Source organism: Chlorocebus sabaeus, chromosome 23 (assembly GCF_047675955.1).
Source record: "Chlorocebus sabaeus isolate Y175 chromosome 23, mChlSab1.0.hap1, whole genome shotgun sequence".
Taxonomy (NCBI): Eukaryota; Metazoa; Chordata; class Mammalia; order Primates; family Cercopithecidae; genus Chlorocebus; species Chlorocebus sabaeus.
The window spans coordinates 4,759,018-4,777,380 of NC_132926.1; the positions used below are offsets into that span (position 1 = coordinate 4,759,018).

The window sequence follows — 18,363 nt, forward strand, 5'->3', positions numbered from 1 at the left end:
GATAATTCCATGTGCAGCCAAAGTTGAGAATCATGGTTAGAAACACAGCATTGGCCGGGCGCGGTGGCTCACGCCTGCAATCCTAGCACTTTGAGAGGCCAAGGCAGGTGCATTGCTCAGGAGTTCGAGACCAGCCTGGGCAACATGATGAAACCTCGTCTCTACTAAAATACAAAAAATTTGCTGGCACGGTGGCGTGCGCCTGTAGTCCCAGCTACTCAGGAGGCTGAGGCAGGAGAATCACTTGAACCGGTGGGAGAGGGAGGGGGAGAGGGAGGGGGAGGGGAGAGGGAGGGGGAGGGGGAGTTAGCATTGACTGTGGTGTGGACCCTAAGGGGTGGGTGACATATCATTGTCCCCACCCCAACACGCACTAGAGTAGTGGGTCTCAGAGTCCCTTGGCTAGCAGTACCATCACCAGGGAACTTGTTACACATAGCAAATTATCGGGCTGTACTTTACACTGCTAAACAGAAAGTCTGGGGTGGGGCCCAGCAATCTGTTTAACAGTCTTGCAGGGGATTCTGATGTTCTCTCATGCTTGGGAACCACAATCTGGGGGTTGAATGGTTACAGGTGGAGGTCTGGCTGTCCAGACACAGCATCCTTTTGTTCACAAAACCAGCTTTTTAAAATTAAAAAAAGATTGGCCAGATGCGGTGGTTCACGCCTGTAATCTCATCACTTTGAGAGGCTGAAGCGGGAGGATTGCTTGAGCTCAAAAGTTCCTGATCCGCCTGGGCAACACAGTGAGACCTCATCTCAAAAAAAAATTTTTTTTAATTAAATTTTTTTTCTTTTTTAGAGACGGGGCCTCGCTCTGTGGCCCAGGCTGGAGTGCAGCGACACGATCCTAAAATCTCGCTGAGTTTAAGCGATCCGCCCGCCTCGGCCTCCCAAGGCGATGGGATTGCAGGAATGAGCCACAGCGCTCTGCCAAACCCTTCTTACAGGATAACCTTAGAACTGCCCCTGCACTACACGCCCACGCCCCACGTGCCCCAGCCTGGGTGGTCCCTCCAGGACGGCGCCTTGTGTGACGTCACAGCCCCAGCATGCGTCGCAGCGCCGCAGGCCTTCCCCGCGTGGCGCCTCTACATTGCTCCGAGAGGCACGAGGCAGCGGGGCGCACTCGGAGCGCGATGGGCGACTGGAAGGTCTACATCAGTGCAGTGTTGCGGGACCAGCGCATCGACGACGTGGCCATCGTGGGCCATGCGGATAACAGCTGCGTGTGGGCTTCGCGGCCCGGGGGCCTGCTGGCGGCCATCTCGCCGCAGGAGGTGGGCGTGCTCACGGGGCCCGACCGTTGCACCTTCCTGCAGGCGGGCCTGAGCGTGGGCGGCCGCCGCTGCTGCGTCATCCGCGACCACCTGCTGGCCGAGGGCGACGGCGTGCTGGACGCACGCACCAAGGGACTAGACCCGCGAGCCGTGTGCGTGGGCCACGCGCCGCGCGCGCTCCTGGTGCTCATGGGCCGACGCGGGGTCCATGGGGGCATCCTCAACAAGACGGTGCACGAACTCATACGCGGGCTGCGCATGCAGGGCGCCTAGCTGGGCAGCCAGGCCGCCCACTGGTAGCGCGGGCCAAATAAACTGTGACCTGGGCGCGGCTGGCTCCTTCTCCACTTGCACGGTGGGAGGAGTTGTAAATAAGGAAACTGGTCTTTGCAAGACGGTTACCTGGTGGAGATGGGATTTTGAGTCTAGAGGCTGCCAGGCTCCTGTGCCCTCCACCCTGCTCTCCCATGGACGCCTTGCAGAGTCTCCTGGCCTGACTGCTGCTCCTTGGCGCCCTCCCAGGGTCCTAGGCACTCCGCAGCTGAGGAAGAGTCCAAGGGTGGGGCTTCTCAAAGTCAGTTTCCGCCTTAGCGTCCTTTCTCGCAGATATTCCCACACATTAGGCAGGACAAGTAAAAGGAGCCTCTTCCCCATCCCGCGAACACCTCTCCCCATCAGAGTGTCAGGCTAGAGGCCAGTTTGCTCCTCCCCCCTCCACTCATACCTCACGTACTAGCAAGGTGTGTGAGTGGGTGACAGGACGGGCCTGGTAGCTTGTAAAGCAGTTCTGGGGTTCACAGGCCTCTGCATCTCTGCCCACATTCCTCCAAGGGGGGGCCACTGAGAGGGCACATGTCCAAGACCATCACAAGTGGGTCTGAGACCTTACATGCTGCCTTCCCCAGGTCTTCGAAAAGGCCCCGGAGGAGTCCCTGGACTAGAGGGAGGAACTCTGGCATCCCTACCCCGGAGTCTCACTCTGTAGGCCTCCGTTTCAGGGTGACCTATGGAGGAGGGGAATTGAAAAGCTTGGATGAGTTTGTGGCCTGGTTTACTGCCCAAAGATAGTGGACAAAAGTGGGAGGGAGAGTGTCTGGTCTCTGCCCTCCATGTGCTGGGGCCCAGGGCATGGCCTCTTTTGCCCACCACCCCCCTTCCCATCCCCTCCCCCAGCGGCCCTGACAGCAGACCCCACGTGTCACTCATTCTGGAGCCCTGATCTTATCCCAGCAAGGAGTGATGTGTGGCTGAGGTGGGTGAATTCAGAGGGCAGAGGGAGACCAGAAGAAGTTCAGCCAGGTGGGGGTCAGGGGTTGGGGGTGCAGAATCCTCCTTACTCTTGCCTTGGGGGTGGCCCCAGGCCTAGGAGGGGCTTCAGGGAGTTTGAGTTGTGGATTGGACTCTCAGGTAGGGCCAGACCGATGGTTGGGGTGTGAGCCTGCAGGGCTGGTTTCTCTGGAACTGCACCAGACCCGGGCAGGGCAGGCTGCTCTTGCAGCCAGTCTTTGAGGGGAGATGGTGCTGCTGAACCCCATGGCTTGGTCTTCCCTTTCACCATTGGTGGAGAGCAAAAAGACTTCCGAATGCCTAAGGAGAGTTTTGATTCCTTTTTTTTTTTTTTTTTTTTCCCATCAGGCAGGTGTTGGGAAGGGAATTGTAGTGGTGCTGAAGACCTGGGTGAGGATGAGGAGAGGGTATCTTGGAGGAAGGAAGGTGGCAGGGAGGTGTGCAAATTCAGTGAGGCAGGCACCAACATCTATGCACAAACAGCTGTACAGTCATATACTCAGACCCACCCTCACTCCTGTCTATCCTAGTCATGTGTACACGTGCAGAGGACCTGAAATCATATCAGATATCCTGCAACCTGCACACAGCCTCCCACAGGTGTGTCTGTGTATACGTGCATGGGCTGGCACACCTGCACACAAATACAAGCATCGACACATGACAGGTGCACATGCAGACTCACCCCCACACATGCACGCACACCGACACTGTCACACAAGCCCAGACCTTTGCGGAGCTACAGAAGGAGAGACTGGCACTCAGGGTGGCACAGGCACATGCACACACATATACACACCCTCCCTCCCCTGCCTTTCCACCCCAGGCCTTCCCCATTCCAGGCTGTAGTCTGGGCCCACCACCTAGAGGCGGGTGGCATGGTGGTGAGCAGGCAGTGCAAGGCAGGGGGAGGGCGTGGAAGGGGGTAACTCCTCCAGGAAGACCCTAGGGGGTAGCGGGGGTGAGCGGGGCTCAGGCCTGGCACAGCATAGGGTGGCACGGGTGATGAGGCGGTCCAGAGGCTTCAGGGAGTGCATCCAGCGAGGCAGGAAGTCCCATGTTTGTAACCACTTGGGCAAGTGCCCGGGACTCCGACTCTGCAGGACATTGATGAGCACCACGAAGGCCAGCAGGGCCCCGAAGGGCGTGCCCACACCTACCATGACCTGCCAGCCTGCCATGGAGATGCCAAACACCAGTGAGGGCAGCAGCAGGAAGCAGACAAGGAGATAGAGGACGGCGAACCAGCGGTACTTAGCTGTGCGTTTCCCCAGCGCCTTGGCCATGCGGATGGGCAGGCGTGTGCAGGGCACCGGGTACCACAGAAGGATGCCCGAGATGTTGAAGAAGAAGTGACAGAGGGCAATCTGCAGGGGATGAGGCAGAGGGGCTGAGGTGGGCACTGGCTCCCAGGTCCTGGGTCAGGCCAGCAGGGGTGGATGATAGGAACCCCAATCTGGTCTGGGCAGCAGGAAAGTTTCCATTTAGGGGTGATGTGTCCCCCGCCCCCAGATCACCCCGGGGCAGCTATGCTGGTTATGCAAATATTGAAATACTTCTAGACCAGTTGGTAAATAACTACTGCCCTGAGCTCCCCATGTTTTCCCCACTGATCCCTCACACAGGAATCCCCCAGCAGATACTGCCAAAATCCAGCAGCTAAAGGATTGATGTCAGTTTCTGGACCCTCACTCAGTCAGTGCCTTGGCTTGTCAGTTACTCCTTTGCTCCTAGAATAATTCCCCTTTGCCATTTGCGGCCCTGACCCCTGCAATGGATTCCTCAAACTGTGCCAGGCGCCCTCTTATAGTGCCTCTTCCTCTTCCTTATGGGCAAAGCCGATTCACTGCTATTTATTGGTGTAATTATGAGCAGTGTCTCCCTATGAGATGCTAAGGTCTCGAGGGTGGTATTGGGTCTACTTTGTCCGTCCATAATGGTTTCATTGAGCATAGCACGTGGCCCTTAGTAGGCAGTCAAAATATTTGTTGCATGTCATCACACCTTTGTCAGGCCCCACACCCTGTACGCAACTCCATCCTGCCCCAGGCGAGGCTACACTCCCAGCGCACCTGGAAAGCGCTGAACAGTTTCTCCTTGGGGCTGGCCAGGGCAGCCAGGATGGCCGTGGTGGTGGTGCCGATGTTGGAACCCAGTGTGAGTGGGTAGGCCCTCTCAATGCTGATCACATCGAGGCCTGGGGGCAGAGGGAGAGGAAGTAGGTTCCCCAGCGTCTCCTTCAGCCCTTTTGCTGCCAGCCCTGGCCCAGCCCACTCCACCTCTACATGGACACTCACCAACGAGTGGGGTGATGGCCGAGGTGAACACAGAACTGCTCTGGACCACGAAGGTCATGCCGGCGCCCACCACCATGGCAAAGTAGCCTGTTACCCAGGTGAAGGGGGCAGGGAAGTCTGCAAGGAAACCGCATCCCAGCAGGTTGGGGTCAGAGCAGGGACATGGGGAGAGCAGACCTCCGTGGGGGCATTGGGAGAGAGGACCTCCATGGGGGTTTGCGCCTACTGCAGTGGCTTCCACTTGGCCTCTTTGCTCCTGGATTAAAGGCCTTTCTCAGTCTGGCTCTGTCAGGCGACTGTGCCTTTGCTGGGGCTGTTCCCTCTGCTGGGAGTATCCTACTCAGCATCTGAATATTCATCCTCAGACTCAGCATGGATGTCACTTCCTCTGGAAAGGCTTCCCTGACCCCCGGCTCTGGAGCAGACTTTTTCCTCCCTTCTCTGAACTCCCACAGCCCCATGATACCCCTTATTCTAGTATTTGTCATTCGGCCCCTCCTAGTGCATGAAGTTTAAAATGAAAACCAAGCCCGGGCAAGGTGGCTCACACCTGTAATCCCAGCACTTTGGGATGCTGAGTTGGGTGGATCACTTGAGACTGGGAGTTCGAGACGAGCCTGACCAACATAGTGAGAGCCTATCTCTATTTTTTAAAAAAATTATGGTTAATAGGAAGAGTCTGGGCATGGTGGCTCACACTTGTAATCCCAGCACTTTGGGAGGCCAAGGTGGGAGGCTTGGTATTCAAGACCAGCCTGGCCAACATGGCAAAAACCTGTCTCTACTAAAAATACAAAAATTAGCCGAGTGTGGTGGTGCACACCTGTAATCCCAGTTTACTCAGGAGGCTAAAGTGGGAGGATCACTTGAACCTGGGAGGCAGAGGTTGCAGTGAGCTGAGATTGCGCCACTGCACTCCAGCCTGGGTGACAAAGCAAGACTCTGTCTCAAAAAACAAAAAAGAGAAAATGAAAATCAAATGGCGTTGCTCCCTTGCCCCAGGTCTTCTGAGTGCTCATGTTACCCTCATTAAAGTCCAGGCTCTGAGCAGAGCCTGGAGACCCCATGCTCTGGCCCCTTCCCTGCCACCTCACTGACCCCACTCAGCCAATCCCCTTGCTTACCCTGCTCCTGCCAGCTGCTGGCCACCCTTCTGTGCCACGGACCTGCCATGCTGGTTCCTGCCTCTGAGCCTTTGCACATACTGTTCCTCCATGCAGAGTGCTCTTCATCTGCACTGTGGCTACTTGTGTCTGTTCAAATGCCAGCTGCACTGAGCGGCCTCAAACTGCGCATTGGAAGCCATCTCTTCCACACCCTACTGCATTGCCATTTTTGCTATGTCCTTGGCAGGTACCTCTCTCTGAATGTATCCCCCTAATTCATTTTCCTTTCTTCTTTATTTTTCTTTTTCTATTTTTATTTATTTATTTTTGAACTCTGTTGCACAGGCTGGAGTGCAGTGGTGCCATCATAGCTCACTGCAGCCTCAACCTGCTAGGCTCAAGTGACTCTCCCACTCAGCCTCCTGAGTACCTGGGACTATAGGAGCACACCACCATGCCCAGCTAATTTTAAATTTTTTTGTAAAGACAAAGCCTCAGCCGGGCACGGTGGTTCATGCCTGTAATCCTAGCATTTTGAGAGGCTGAGGCGGATGGATCATCTGAGGTCAGGAGTTCGAGACCAGCCTGGCCAACATGGTGAAACCCTGTCTTGACTAAAAATACAAAAAAATTAGCTGGATGTTGTGGCGGGCACCTGTAATCCTAGCTACTCGAGAGGCTGAAGCAGAATCGCTTGAACCCGGAAGGCGGAGGTTGCAGTGAGCCAAGATCATGCCATTGCACTCCAGCCTGGGCAACAAGAATGAAACTGTCTCAAAAAAACAAAAAAACAAACAAAAAAAGTCTCACTATGTTGCCCAAGTTGGTTTTGAACTCCTGGGCTCAAGTGATTCTGCTGCTTCAGCCCAAAGTGCTGCATTTACAGGTGTGAGCCACTTGCCAATCTCACGTATTTTTCATTGCTTGCCTTCCCCTGCTAGGCTGTGAGCCCCTCAGGGCAGGACCCATCTCTGTCTCACCTGTGTATACCTGGCACTATACCTCCCTTGTCACACAATGGGGGTGTAAGAACTCTTTGTTGATTGAATCAAACAATGGTCCAATCAACTCTTTGTTGATTGAATCAAACAAGCATCTCCACCTGCTAAAATGGAACCACAGCCAGAGGCAGCCACAGGTCTCCAGCTGTCAGCACCTCAGTGGCATCAGAAACCACCTTCTTTGTTCACATCAGGAAACAGGCTCAGAGATGGTAGGCTTTACCCAGATCAAGGCAGTCACAGGACTTAGCAGGATCTGGAAAGGCCCATCCTGCGGCCCTGCCCAGTCAACTGCTCGCAGCTCACCGGTATTGATGACCTTCTGGATGACCTTGGCCACTTGGCCCTTGAGCAGGGAGTTGAGCATCTTGACGAGGAGGATGAGGCAGGTGCACAGCAGCACCAGGGATCCTGCCAGCAGGATGAGTCCCACAGCCAGGTCCGGTAGGCTGGTGTCCACAAAGATGTGGTTGCCTGCAGGGGGTGGAGCTCCTGACAGCTGACCCCACACCTGGCTCTCAGGTCCCCACCTTTGCCACCTGGTTGGACTCTGAGCCTAAGGCCCCACCTCAGGCTCCTTGAGCCTTAACACCGGAGCTTGACCCAGGCTCAGGAGATGGGCTGGTTGACAGCTGTCCTCCTTGGGGCTGGACACAATAGTGGCTGGTGCAGGATTGCCCTGCCACTGCTAGGCTCTGCCCCTGCCATTCTGGACACCATGTTTCAGGCACTCACATTTCTCCATGGTGGCATTTCCAAGGGTCTGGCTGGAGTTGGCCTGTGCTCTCGACATGGAGGTGGGAGCCTACATTAAGAGGAGGGTAACTTAGTGAATTAGGAAAACATAGACTGAGGTTGGAGCCGAGATGGGGGTTAGGGAAGGATGGGGAAGATGGAGATGGGCCTCCTGCTCTGTGACCATGCAGGGGTCTCTTGCCCTCTCTGAGCCTGTCTCTTCCACTGAGGACATGTAGATGAAAGTAGCTGCCACACGAGAATCTGGCCCTCTGTGTGTTCTGCCCTGTCGCTCCACTGGCCCAGCTCTCCCCAGGGCCACATCTGTGGCTTCCTGTCTTTCTTTTCCTCCCTCTCTCAGTGGCATTGGGTGCTGCTGAACATGTTCCTCTTTGTCTGAAAACTCCCCCTTCCTCATCTTTTATTACCAATCCCTTTATTGGTGCCCCTTCCCCAGCATCCTGGCTCCTTCCTCTCCTCCAAGACACCCTTAGCCCAATCTCCATTCTCCTCTAGATCAATTCCTTATTCTCAGGGGATGTAGGGGGACAGGGCCCAGCCCACACATCTCTTCTGTCACCTACTGTCAGTGAAATAAAGGGGCTCCCCAGGGAGGCCGTACAATTCAGAGGGCCACAGGGCTGGGCAGGTAACCTAAGTGAGCAGCTCGGGCTATGTGTGGAAGAGGTGGGGAGAGTTTCTGCTGGGCCTATAGAGTCAGCAGTTACTCAGCTCCTGGTCACTGTCACCATCCAGGGACGCAGCCTGGCATGGCTAAATTGCCCAATTTCTATGAGAGAAGCCACAACTCTGAAGTTCTAGATAAAATCTCCCAATCTGGGCCAGGTGCAATGTCGCTCATGGCTGTAATCCCAGCACTTTGGGGGCTGAGGTGAGAGGATTACTCAAGGCCAGAAGTGGGAGGCCAGCTTGGGCAACATAGCAAGACCCTGTCTCCACAAAGAAAATTAGGGCATGGTGGTGTATACCTGTAGTCCTAGCTACTCAGGAGGTTGAAGCAGGAGGATCTCTTGAGCCCAAGTGTTCGAGGCTGGCATGAGCTCTGATCACGCCCCTGCACTCCAGCTTGAGTGACAGAGCAAGACCTTATCTCAAAAAAACAAAAATAAAAACAAACCCCAAAAGCAACCAACTCCCAATCTGTAAATATTGTCAACCACTTAGAGTTATCTTTTACAACTCAAAGAAGGTCAGCAGAAGCAGGCCAGCCTGGCCTGTGGACAACTAATTGTTAGCCTTGTTGGGCTAATAAGTTATTTATTTATTTATTTAGAGACAGAGTTTTCGTTCTGTTGCCCAGTCTAGAGTGCAGTGGCATAATCTCGGCTCACTGCAACCTCCGCCTCCTGGGTTCAAACGATTCTCCTGCCTCCACCTCCTGAGTAGCTAGGGTTAACAGGCGCCCGCCACCACGCCTGGCTGATTTTTTGTATTTGTAGCAGAGATGGGGTTTCGCCATGTTGGCCAGGCTTGTCTCGAACTCTTGACCTCAGGTCATTCACCCACCTTGGCCTCCCAAAGTGCTGGGATTACAGGTGTGAGCCACTGCGCTGGCCAAGGTAAGAAATTTTATGGCATCTGGTGTAACATCTGGGTTTATTTTAGCAGGATGTGCTCCCTTGAATGGGGCAATGTGCTCTTGTGTGCTCCCAGTTCGCCACATCAGGGCCTTGCGGACCCATCAAGACTGGGCCTGAATGGTAGGCCAAGAAGCCTGGAAAAAATAGGTTGTGATGGGCTAGATGGGAAAACCAGGCTGGAAAAGCGACGGTAACAGCTGCAAGGGTAAGGGAGAGAGCCAGGTGTTTGCTGTTAGGCAGATCTAAGTTCAAATCCTGCTTCTTATACCAACCACCCTGGGTAAGCCATGCCACCTCTCAGAGCCCGTTTTCTCTAACGCAGGGTAAGAGAAGAGCTGCTGTGAAGGTTTTAGGGGGAAATGTGTTTAAAGCGCTCATCACAGGGCTTGGTTCATGGTGAGCCTTCGGTAAACTGTCTTCCTACACGGAGTGACCGTCTCCCTCCCTGGGCCTGTTCAGGATCACATGGTGGGGAGGCTGTGTGTGTGACTGACTTCCTAGGTCAGGACCAGTGATCCCTGCCGACGAACCTGAGAACCCTGGCCCTGTTGGGGAGGAATCTGCTTGGACCTTCCTGGGAGTACCCAGCCTGGAGGCTGAGGGAGCAGACAACCACTTGAATGAGTGGGTGCCTGGTCAACCTGTGCCCCACTGACCTAACCTGGGCTGGGCCCAGAGGTCTCTGTGGGGAGGGCTGTGGGGTCCTGGGGAGGCTGGAGGAGAATGGGGAACTTTACTGGGGTCCCAACTTAGGGCTGGCAGGGGCAGCAGCAGGGCCAAGCCCTCCGAGTTTTTAGAACCTTGACCTTCTTGCCTGGGGCTGTGTGGCCCTGGCTGGGAGGCCAGAGACCCTAAAGTGTAAGAGAGGAAGGTAAAGGTGGCAGGAGGGACAAAGCCAGGCGGAGAGGGAACTGCCGGGAGGGAGCAGGCCCTGGGGCTTTGTGGGGGTAGAGGGAGAAGACGGAAACTCCAGCTTAGATAAAAGAGCTGGGAGGCCCAGGATCTGGGGGCATCTTCCCAAGATGTGCCCATCCCTGCCTGGGCCTGGGATCGGGTAGGAGAGGCCAGAGGGACCTGAAGCAGGTGGTGGGCTCTGTGGGAAGAGCAGAATTGGCCTGTGGACAGCCCTGGGTCCATACCCCAGCTGAGCTGTTCCCAGCTGTGTGACACTGGAGCAAACACTTAGCCTCTCTGGGCCTCAGTTTCCTCCTCTGCAGCATGAAGTCCATAATGCTGCCCACCTTTTCCCAGGGGCTATTTGGCAGCATTATGGAAGAGGGAGTTGGGATTTAAGTGCCTACAGGGACACCCTAAATTAAAGAGACTCCTTCTGGGAACTGAAGGAGGTGATGAAGCTCACAGAAGCCTGTCAGGATGTGGGCCTGCGCAGTAGTTTCCCCCACAGAAGAAGGGGCGCACTAGGGCCTTTGTTCTTCTGGAAGCAGAGGGAGAGCACTGTGCCAGCAGCACCATCTGGTGGCGAAAAGGAGAACTCCTCCTTAGAGTAACACCCGCTACCTCTGGGGTGGTCTCCACGGGGCTGTGGTCACCTAGTGGCCTTCAGGCCCGATGGGCAGCATGGGAAACAGACATATATAGTAGAATGTCAGACCGGTGAGTGGGAGAGGCAACCAGATAGAGAGTCAGGATTCCACCAGGATTTGTATCCTACAAGCCACTGGACTTCTCTGGGGCTCAGTTTTCCTCATCTGTGAAATGGGGGATGTGATAATCCCTGCCTCCCAGGTTGCAAGTCCTCAAAAGATGCTTGTTTAATCCAGGCAGGTATAGTTGATAATCCGCAGTGTGGCCACGTAAGAAGGTGATTCCCAGGACAATGTCAGGGTCCCGGGAGACTCAGGGTCTGAACACTACAACTGCCACTGCTTCTTCCTTCCCCATCTGGAAGGCCTTGGACTTGCCTCCTCTCCCGGGTGCATAGCTTCCCTGGCGACTCGTTCAGGTTCAGCGTGGTGGAAGTTGGAGTCAATGGGAACAGGTTGGAAGGAAACACAGGGAGACTCTGCGGCCAAAGGACAAACCCAAGTCTTTGGGCAGGAGGAGCCAGGAGGCACTTCACACTTCGCACTTCACACTTCACACTTCGCAAGACCAAGCACATCCATTGCTGTGTGAGTCACACTCCTTCGGCGGGGTCCCAGAAAGAGGGTGAACGTGAGAGCTTGGGTCCCACCCGCCAGCTACTCTCCGAGCCGAGGAAATCAGGCCCTGCCTTGCAGAAAGCGTTGAAGGAGAGCGTTTCCTGGCAGAGTGAGGAAGAGAAACCAGCTGGACAAGTGGCAGCTGCAGCCGTAGAGAAAGGCCCAAGGGCGGCCTCCACGGAGTGAACCTGGGTGAGGACGACTTCAGGTGAGGATGTGGAGGCTGCAGGCTGAGACCTGCCCGAAGCTGCAGCAGGTGACCGGCGGGGAGCTCCGAGGCAGCGAGGATCAGAGCTGGTTTCCATGGCTTGCTCTGTGTGAAGATCAAAGTGTGTGATTTCTCTCCCTTCCAGATCTTGCTATGAAGTCTAGAGGCTGGTGGTGATTCAGAGAGCACTGAGAGTGCTCACAGAGCTCGTGAGAAGGTGCTTGATGTATTAAAGAGGTCACGAAGTCAGCGTAAAAGCTGCCCGCTGGGGCTTTTTATGTAAGGCTGCTTTGAACACTCAGAGGCTGAGCCGGAGCAACTTCAGACGCAAAGGAGCATCGCAGGGCAAGTCAGATGAGTGTTTTCTGTTCACACCAGGAGGAAGGTCCAGTCACAAGGAGTGGCAAGTGGGAGGGGGAGGGGGGAGGGCTTGTGCTTGTGCTGTGGCTTTGGGTTTCCTCATATCTCATTGTAAATGGAGTTATGTCTCGTATGTACGCATCAAGGAGAAGCAAATATGGTGCATTGTGGTTTGGATGAAGTGTCTTCCTTTTTTTTCTTGAGACAGAGTCTTGCTCTGTCACCCAGGCTGGAGTACAGTGGCGCAATCTCGGCTCACTGCAAACTCCACCTCCCGGGTTCACGCCATTCTGCCTCAGCCTCCCGAGTAGCTGGGACTACAGGAGGCCGCCACCACACCCGGCTACATTTTTGTTTTGTTTTGTTTTGTTTTTCAATAGAGACGGGGTTTCACCTTGTTAGCCAGGATGGTCTCAATCTCCTGACCTCGTGATCTGCCCGCTTCGGACTCCCAAAGTGCTGGGATTACAGGCATGAGCCACTGCGCCCGGCCGAGCATTTTCCTTTTTATGGCTGAGTAAGGAAGTGTGCTAATTGCCTGCTTCCTTGTCAGCCTGGCGTAATGGGTGGTCCATGAGTGTCCACTTGATTCAAACAGATCTTCCCAGCATTAGAAGCAGCAGAAACAGTGCAGAAGGATAAGGGACTCCTGCCCGTGGCAGTCTCCAGGAGAAGGAATCCCCGACGCCAGCACAAGTGGCTGCTATATCTCCAAGGAGGTCTCCGTGCAGCCCACCTTTGTGCTCACCCTACTTTCCTGGGTGTCCTTATAAGACACGCCTCCTCCTCCCATTACCTGGATCCCAAAACATGGCCCAGCTGAGTCACTAACCCCTCTGGGGTGCTCAGGCCCTGACATGGTAGGACAAGCTCTGGCATGTTTCTTAGTCTCTCTGAACCTGTGTCTCTACCTGTGAAACCTAAGGGTTGCACTAGATGAGTGGTTCTCAAACTTGAGCACGGAGCACACCCAGAGGAACTGCTGAAGTATAGGCCACTGGCCCCACTCCCAGGGCTTTCCAGATTCAGCAGGTCTAGGGAAGGGCAGGGTGATTTGCATCTCTAATAGGTTCCCACGTGGTACCCAAGATGCCAGCCTGGGACCACACTTCAAGAACCACTGGTCTAGATCAGCTACATAATAACTCTGATGGGTGATGTCTGCCTAAGGCAATGTGTGAAGCTGGGAGGAATTAGCGATGTTTACTGTAAGCACAGTAGAAAGGCCACATATTTGCCCTCTCCTGGCTAAATGATCTTCAAGTTCTATCTGGAGCATTTTGAACAGACAATGAAACCAACAGCTTGAAGAGGGAGTCCTCTTACCTGGGGCTAGGCCTGGGACTTACCTCTAAGGAGTCTGGGTGGCACCAAATCCGGATGAGACTGTGGTTCCTCAGGGACTCATCACCGGTGGCAATGCTGGTTATCACGGACTTGTCCAGCTGCGGGCAAGATGTGGGCAGGGGGAGTGAAGGAGGCTGGGTCCCTTGCTACCCCCACCCTCGCCCCATGCCAGGCCCTGCCGTCACCTGGATGATGAGCTTCGTGAAGGGCTCTGTGATGATCTTGAGTAGGTCAGGAGCGTCACGGCCACCATGGATGTTGAAGGAGGCCACCACGAGTTGAGTGATGTGGTGCAGGTAGCCGGTGGCAGCCTCCAGGGGCAGCAGGACCAGCACTGACAGCCAGTTAAAGCAGTCATGCACCGTGGCCCCCGCGAAGGCCCTGGGCAGGGAGGCCACATTGCAAGGCAGGCTGCAGCCAGAGCGCGGTCGCGCCCGGGGTTCCTGGCATCTGGGGCTGTCCTCCCCCAGGCACAAGCCCCCAACCCCCAGCCCCCCTCACCGCCGGAAGTCAGTCCTGTCCCCCGCCTGCATCAGGGCCACGATGGTGTTGGTGACAGAGGTGCCGATGTTGGAACCCATGATTATGGGGATGGCAGAGCTTACCTCCAGCACTGGTAGAAGAGAAGATGTCCTAACAAATTTGACGGTCACCCAGCTCCTGCCCCACGGTCCTACCACAACTCTTGTCAGGTCCCCACCCATGTCCCAGTCCCCAGTGGATGCTCCTGCTATGCTGCTGAGTCTGCCTAACCTTGGTGTCACAGGTGCATGTCACATGTCACACGGGCTGTGCATTTACAGGTGTGTGCATTCATCCATGTGAGTAGATGTACACGCGCTGCTCATGGTGTATGGATGTGAACGTGTATGCATGTGAGGCCTTCGTTATGAGGGCTCGTGGGCTCATGTCCTACATGCAAATAGAGATTTGTGCCTGTGTGTGCACATGTGTCCCCAAGCGTGATGGTTAGTTTTTTGTTGTTGTTGTTGTTGTTTTTGAGGAGGAGTCTTGCTCTGTCACCCAGGCTGGAGTGCTGTGGCGTGATCTCGGCTCACTGCAAGCTTTGCCTCCCAGGTTCACTCCATCCTCCTGCCTCAGCCTCCTAAGTAGCTGGGACCACAGGCATCTGCCACCATGCCTGGCTAAATTTTTTTTTTTTTTTTTTTTTTTGGTATTTTTAGTAGAGACGGGGTTTCACCGTGTTAGCCACAATGGTCTTGATCTCCTGACCTAGTGATCCACCCACCTCAGCCTCCCAAAGTGCTGGGATTACGGGCATTAGCCACCGCGCCCGACCAGTGATGGTTAGTTTTATGTGTCAACTTAGCTAGGCTGTGGTACCCAGTTATTCAACCCAACACTAGCCTGGGTGTTCTGTAAGGTGTTTTGTAGACGCAATTCACATCTACAGTCAGCTAACTTTAAGAAAAGGAGATTATCCTTGGTAACCTGGGTCAGCCTCATCCAATAGGACGAAAGGCCTCAAGCAGAACTGAGGCTTCCCCGAGGAAGGAGAAACCCTGCCCTGTCTGGACTACAGCATCGGCGCCCACCTGAGAGTTCCTGCCTGCCCTTCCAATGCCCTAGCCTACGGATTCCTGACTTGCCCAGACAGCCCACCATCGGGGAAGCTAGTTTCTTGCCATAAATCATCTGGGTCACACACAGCTACAGTTTGGGCTCCTCTCGTGTCCCTGGCTGATACGGGAGTCAGGCTGAATGGAGGCCAGCCTTCCTGGGGTCATGCTCCCTATTTGCCACCCTTCCCAGCTCCTGGGGTGCCCCTCCAGGCTCTTCCCCACCGTGGTGGGCCAACTCACAGCCAGAGGAGACCATGCTGACGATGATGGACGTGGAGGTGCTAGAGCTCTGCACCAGCACAGTCACCAGGATCCCCACCACCAGCCCGGCCACCGGGTTGGACAGGATGGCATTATCCTTGAAGATGTCACCGGCCACCTTCCCTGGGGAGCATGAGCTGACGTTGTCCAAGGCCCTTCAGGAACCCCTCCAAGGTCTCTTCCACCTGAGTCCTACCTCCAGCCAGCTGGAAGGCTGAGCTGAGCACGTCCAGGGAGCAGATGAAGAGGTAGAGGAAGCTGAGCATCAGCGGCACCTTGAGCAGCATGGCGCCAGCCTGGCGCAGCTTGGAGACCAGCCTGGGCTCTGGTTGGGGGAAGCCATGAGCATAGTGGGCAGAGGCCAGGGCAGGGACTGCTGCTGCCCCTGCTGCCCCCAGCCCAGGCCCACCTGGCTTCTGCTCTTCCTCCAGGGCCAGCTTGGCAGGCAGTGGTTCATGGCGCTCCAGGATCTCCCCACAGGGGCAGGTGTGCTCGGCAAGGGCCACAGGGCCCAGGCTGGGGAAGGCATAGGCAGAGGTCCCCGGGATCCTGTGTAGGACTAGGGAGGGAGCCTGGTCAGGAGCTCCCAGAGGCCCCACAGCGGGGAGGCGGGGAGGGACAGGCGGGGGAAGTGGGCTCACCCAGGATGTGGTCAACTGTGGGCAAAGAGGGTCCAGGGTGTGGGAGCAGCACTCACCCTGAGGGCTGGGCACGTAGGCAAAGGCCGTCCCTCGCATCACATGCCCCCCACGGACTGGGAGTGGGGAGACAGCAGGGGACCCCAGCCTCTCTCCATAGGACAGCATCCTGGGCACCCACTGTGAGGTCTGCAGGTCAGTGGGTCGCAGCAATGCTGAATGACAATGGCTGTGTCCGGGACACTCACTCCCACACACCCTCACCTGCACAAACCCCCATGGCACGTGATTCTAAACACACACCCAGCAAAGTACACCCCCGATCCTCACCACGCACACCCCTCCGAGACTCACATGCAGACTTACATGTGCACATCTGTGCCGGGCACCTGCATGTGAGTCTCAGAGGGGTGTGTGTGGTGGTGGTGAGGTGTTCATTCATTCACCCATTCATTCATTCAGTGAGTATTACGGAGCTCTAGCCCAGGCTCTGAACCAGAGGCTGGGATATAGCATTGATGAAAGACACTGAGAACCAAGGACGCCCAACCTGTGTGGGGCTGGAGGGGGCCAGGGAATATGTGGTGTTGGCAGTGGCTGCAGGTATGGGCTGGGGCTGGGCCGGGCTTCAGTTTTGCCCACCTGGAGAGCAGGGAGGAGCTGCAGTCACCTCCCTTCTCATGGGGTCAGCTGGGCACACATGGAGGTCCCCTGGTCCGGATCCTGAGTTCCTGGGTTCCTCTCACAGTGAACTCCTTTCCCCATCCACCCCCTCAAGGGCCAATAAACAAACACTGACAGGCTTGCTTCAGCCCCCTGCTTGTCCCTGCACTGCCCCAGGAGTCTTGGCTATTGGGGTGGAGGCACCCTGATCTGCCTCAGCACTGCCCGCATTGTCCCAGCGGCCTTGGCTGTTGTGGTGGGGGTGTGAAGAGCTGAATACAAGCCCTGAAGGAGCAAGAGTCCTTTTTTTTTTTTTTTGAGACGGACTTTCACTCTTGTTGCCCAGGCTGGAGTGCACTGGCGCAATCTCGGCTCACTGCAACCTCCGCCTCCTGGGTTCAAGCGATTGTCCCGCCTCAGCCTCCCAAGCAGCTGGGATTACAGGTGCCCGCCACCATGCCCAGCTAAATTTTTGTATTTTTGGTGCAAACTCGACCTCAGGTGATCTGCCCACTTGGCCTCCCAAAGTGCTGGGATTGCAGGTGTGAGCCACTGCGCCTGGCTGGCCTGACATGTTATATGGGCCACGGTGGGGGTGGGCACAGATAGGACAGAGATGAAGGGGCTGGGGTGCTGGGCTGTTTCCTACTCAGAGCTGGGGGTGGGGTTGGGATGTGAGGGTCCTGGGCTTACCTTGGGATTCTGTGTTTCAGCTTCTGCTCAGCAGCTCAAGGAAGGCTCCAGGGCCCGAAGGAGAACTGGGACCCTCCTCTTTATACCCTCGTGTCCAAGGGCAAAGTCCCTGGAACCCTAGCTGCCCTCCCTCTGTTCCCCAATTAACCTCACCCCCGAGATTCCTCCCAGTTAATTGCTAATCGTCAGCTCTGCATGGGGAATCTGTGGTCAGGCTCTCCGCTCAACCGCGATCCAGACACATCCCCCGCTCGCAGGCAGAGACCCTGATGCCGCTCAGCACCTTGTTCCCAGGGTCCCCTCATTCCTGGCCTGACAGGACTCCCCAGGGAGTGACCCAAACATCCTATGGCCTTCGGAGGTTGCAGTGAGCCAAGATCGTGCCACTGCACTCCAGCCTGGGTGACAGAGTGAGACTGTCTCAGAAAAACCAAACCAAACAAAAACATCCTACGGTCTTGCCAAGTGTCAGGGCGTCTGTGAGTCTCCCAGGGGGAGCTCGGAGGAGAGGGAGTGTGAGATGAGGACCTAAGCTGGAGAGGCTGGAGGACATTGAATCGTGCCAGGTCTCTAATGCCTGACCCTGGGCCCAGGATGTGAGTCTGAGTCAATGTGGAGCTGCCCTCCAGACTGGGAAGGGCCTGATCTGCCTTTTAGAATGGCCCCAGTGGGGTGGAGCCCGGACACGTGGAAGAGAGCCTGGAAGCGGAGAGGCCAGTTAAGAGGCTGATGAAATAAATGGTCCAGGCGGGAGACGATGAGGCCTGAACTAAGATGGGAACAGACGGGCTGGGGAGGGCCGGTGCATCCCAGGGACACCTGGCCAGTAGGATTGGTGACGGGGAGGGAGAGAGGGAAAGGAAACAGATGGGAGTCGTGCCTCTGGATCTTTGGCTAGGGCTGGGTTCGCGCCCAGGTAGGAGGGTGTCACCGAGTCAGGGAAATGCAATCATTTCTCAGTTCTTATGTCAGAATCTCTGGGTTCTTGGGCTTGAAGGTTAATGTCACGTTGAGTGTCTTCACCTATGAGCAAACTGACACCCCCACACCAGGACCAGAGACCCCAGCCCACGTGACCGTTTCTCTCCTCTCCCCCGCACAGTTCAGACCCTTGGCAGGAGCAGCTGAATCCAAGGTG

The 18,363-nt window shown here is 55.8% G+C and overlaps 2 protein-coding genes across 4 annotated transcripts; one reads left to right on the forward strand and one right to left on the reverse strand.

Annotated features, from left to right (window-relative positions):
* The first annotated feature begins 1,057 nt into the window (after positions 1–1,057).
* On the forward strand, positions 1,058–2,071 carry PFN3 (profilin 3). The gene has a single exon (XM_008015425.3). It carries the CDS (start codon positions 1,143–1,145, stop codon positions 1,554–1,556), a length of 414 nt encoding a protein of 137 aa, XP_008013616.2. The 5' UTR covers positions 1,058–1,142; the 3' UTR covers positions 1,557–2,071.
* A 519-nt stretch (positions 2,072–2,590) lies between these two features.
* SLC34A1 (solute carrier family 34 member 1) lies at positions 2,591–17,387 on the reverse strand. 3 transcript variants are annotated; one of them, XM_008015427.3, is made up of 13 exons: positions 17,226–17,387; positions 15,929–16,084; positions 15,641–15,790; positions 15,428–15,556; positions 15,211–15,354; positions 13,889–14,000; positions 13,573–13,768; positions 13,390–13,485; positions 7,710–7,779; positions 7,281–7,448; positions 4,868–4,984; positions 4,643–4,767; positions 2,591–3,937 (listed from the first exon to the last, which is right to left on the reverse strand). In XM_008015427.3, the coding sequence occupies exons 2-13, from the start codon at positions 16,035–16,037 to the stop codon at positions 3,434–3,436; spliced, it is 1,920 nt and encodes a 639-aa protein (XP_008013618.3). In that variant the 5' UTR covers positions 16,038–16,084; positions 17,226–17,387; the 3' UTR covers positions 2,591–3,433. The 3 variants fall into 3 exon arrangements, with proteins under 3 accessions (XP_008013618.3, XP_072866460.1, XP_072866461.1); XM_073010359.1 differs by lacking the exon at positions 17,226–17,387 and having other exon boundaries at positions 15,929–16,137; XM_073010360.1 differs by lacking the exons at positions 2,591–3,937; positions 4,643–4,767; positions 4,868–4,984; ... (1 more) ...; positions 7,710–7,779; positions 17,226–17,387 and adding an exon at positions 10,954–11,831 and having other exon boundaries at positions 15,929–16,137.
* Between the last annotated feature and the right edge of the window lie 976 nt (positions 17,388–18,363).

Excerpts from the sequence above, each read along its gene's own strand:
- PFN3 (XM_008015425.3), top strand. The coding sequence starts at position 1,143 with ATGGGCGACTGGAAGGTCTACATCAGTGCAGTGTTGCGGGACCAGCGC.
- SLC34A1 (XM_008015427.3), bottom strand. The coding sequence starts at position 16,037 with ATGCTGTCCTATGGAGAGAGGCTGGGGTCCCCTGCTGTCTCCCCACTC. Across the intron at positions 15,557-15,640 it reads GGAGGAAGAGCAGAAGCCAG|AGCCCAGGCTGGTCTCCAAG; the intron begins GTGGGCCTGGGC and ends TCCCCCAACCAG. Across the intron at positions 14,001-15,210 it reads CAGCATGGTCTCCTCTGGCT|TGCTGGAGGTAAGCTCTGCC; the intron begins GTGAGTTGGCCC and ends CTCTTCTACCAG.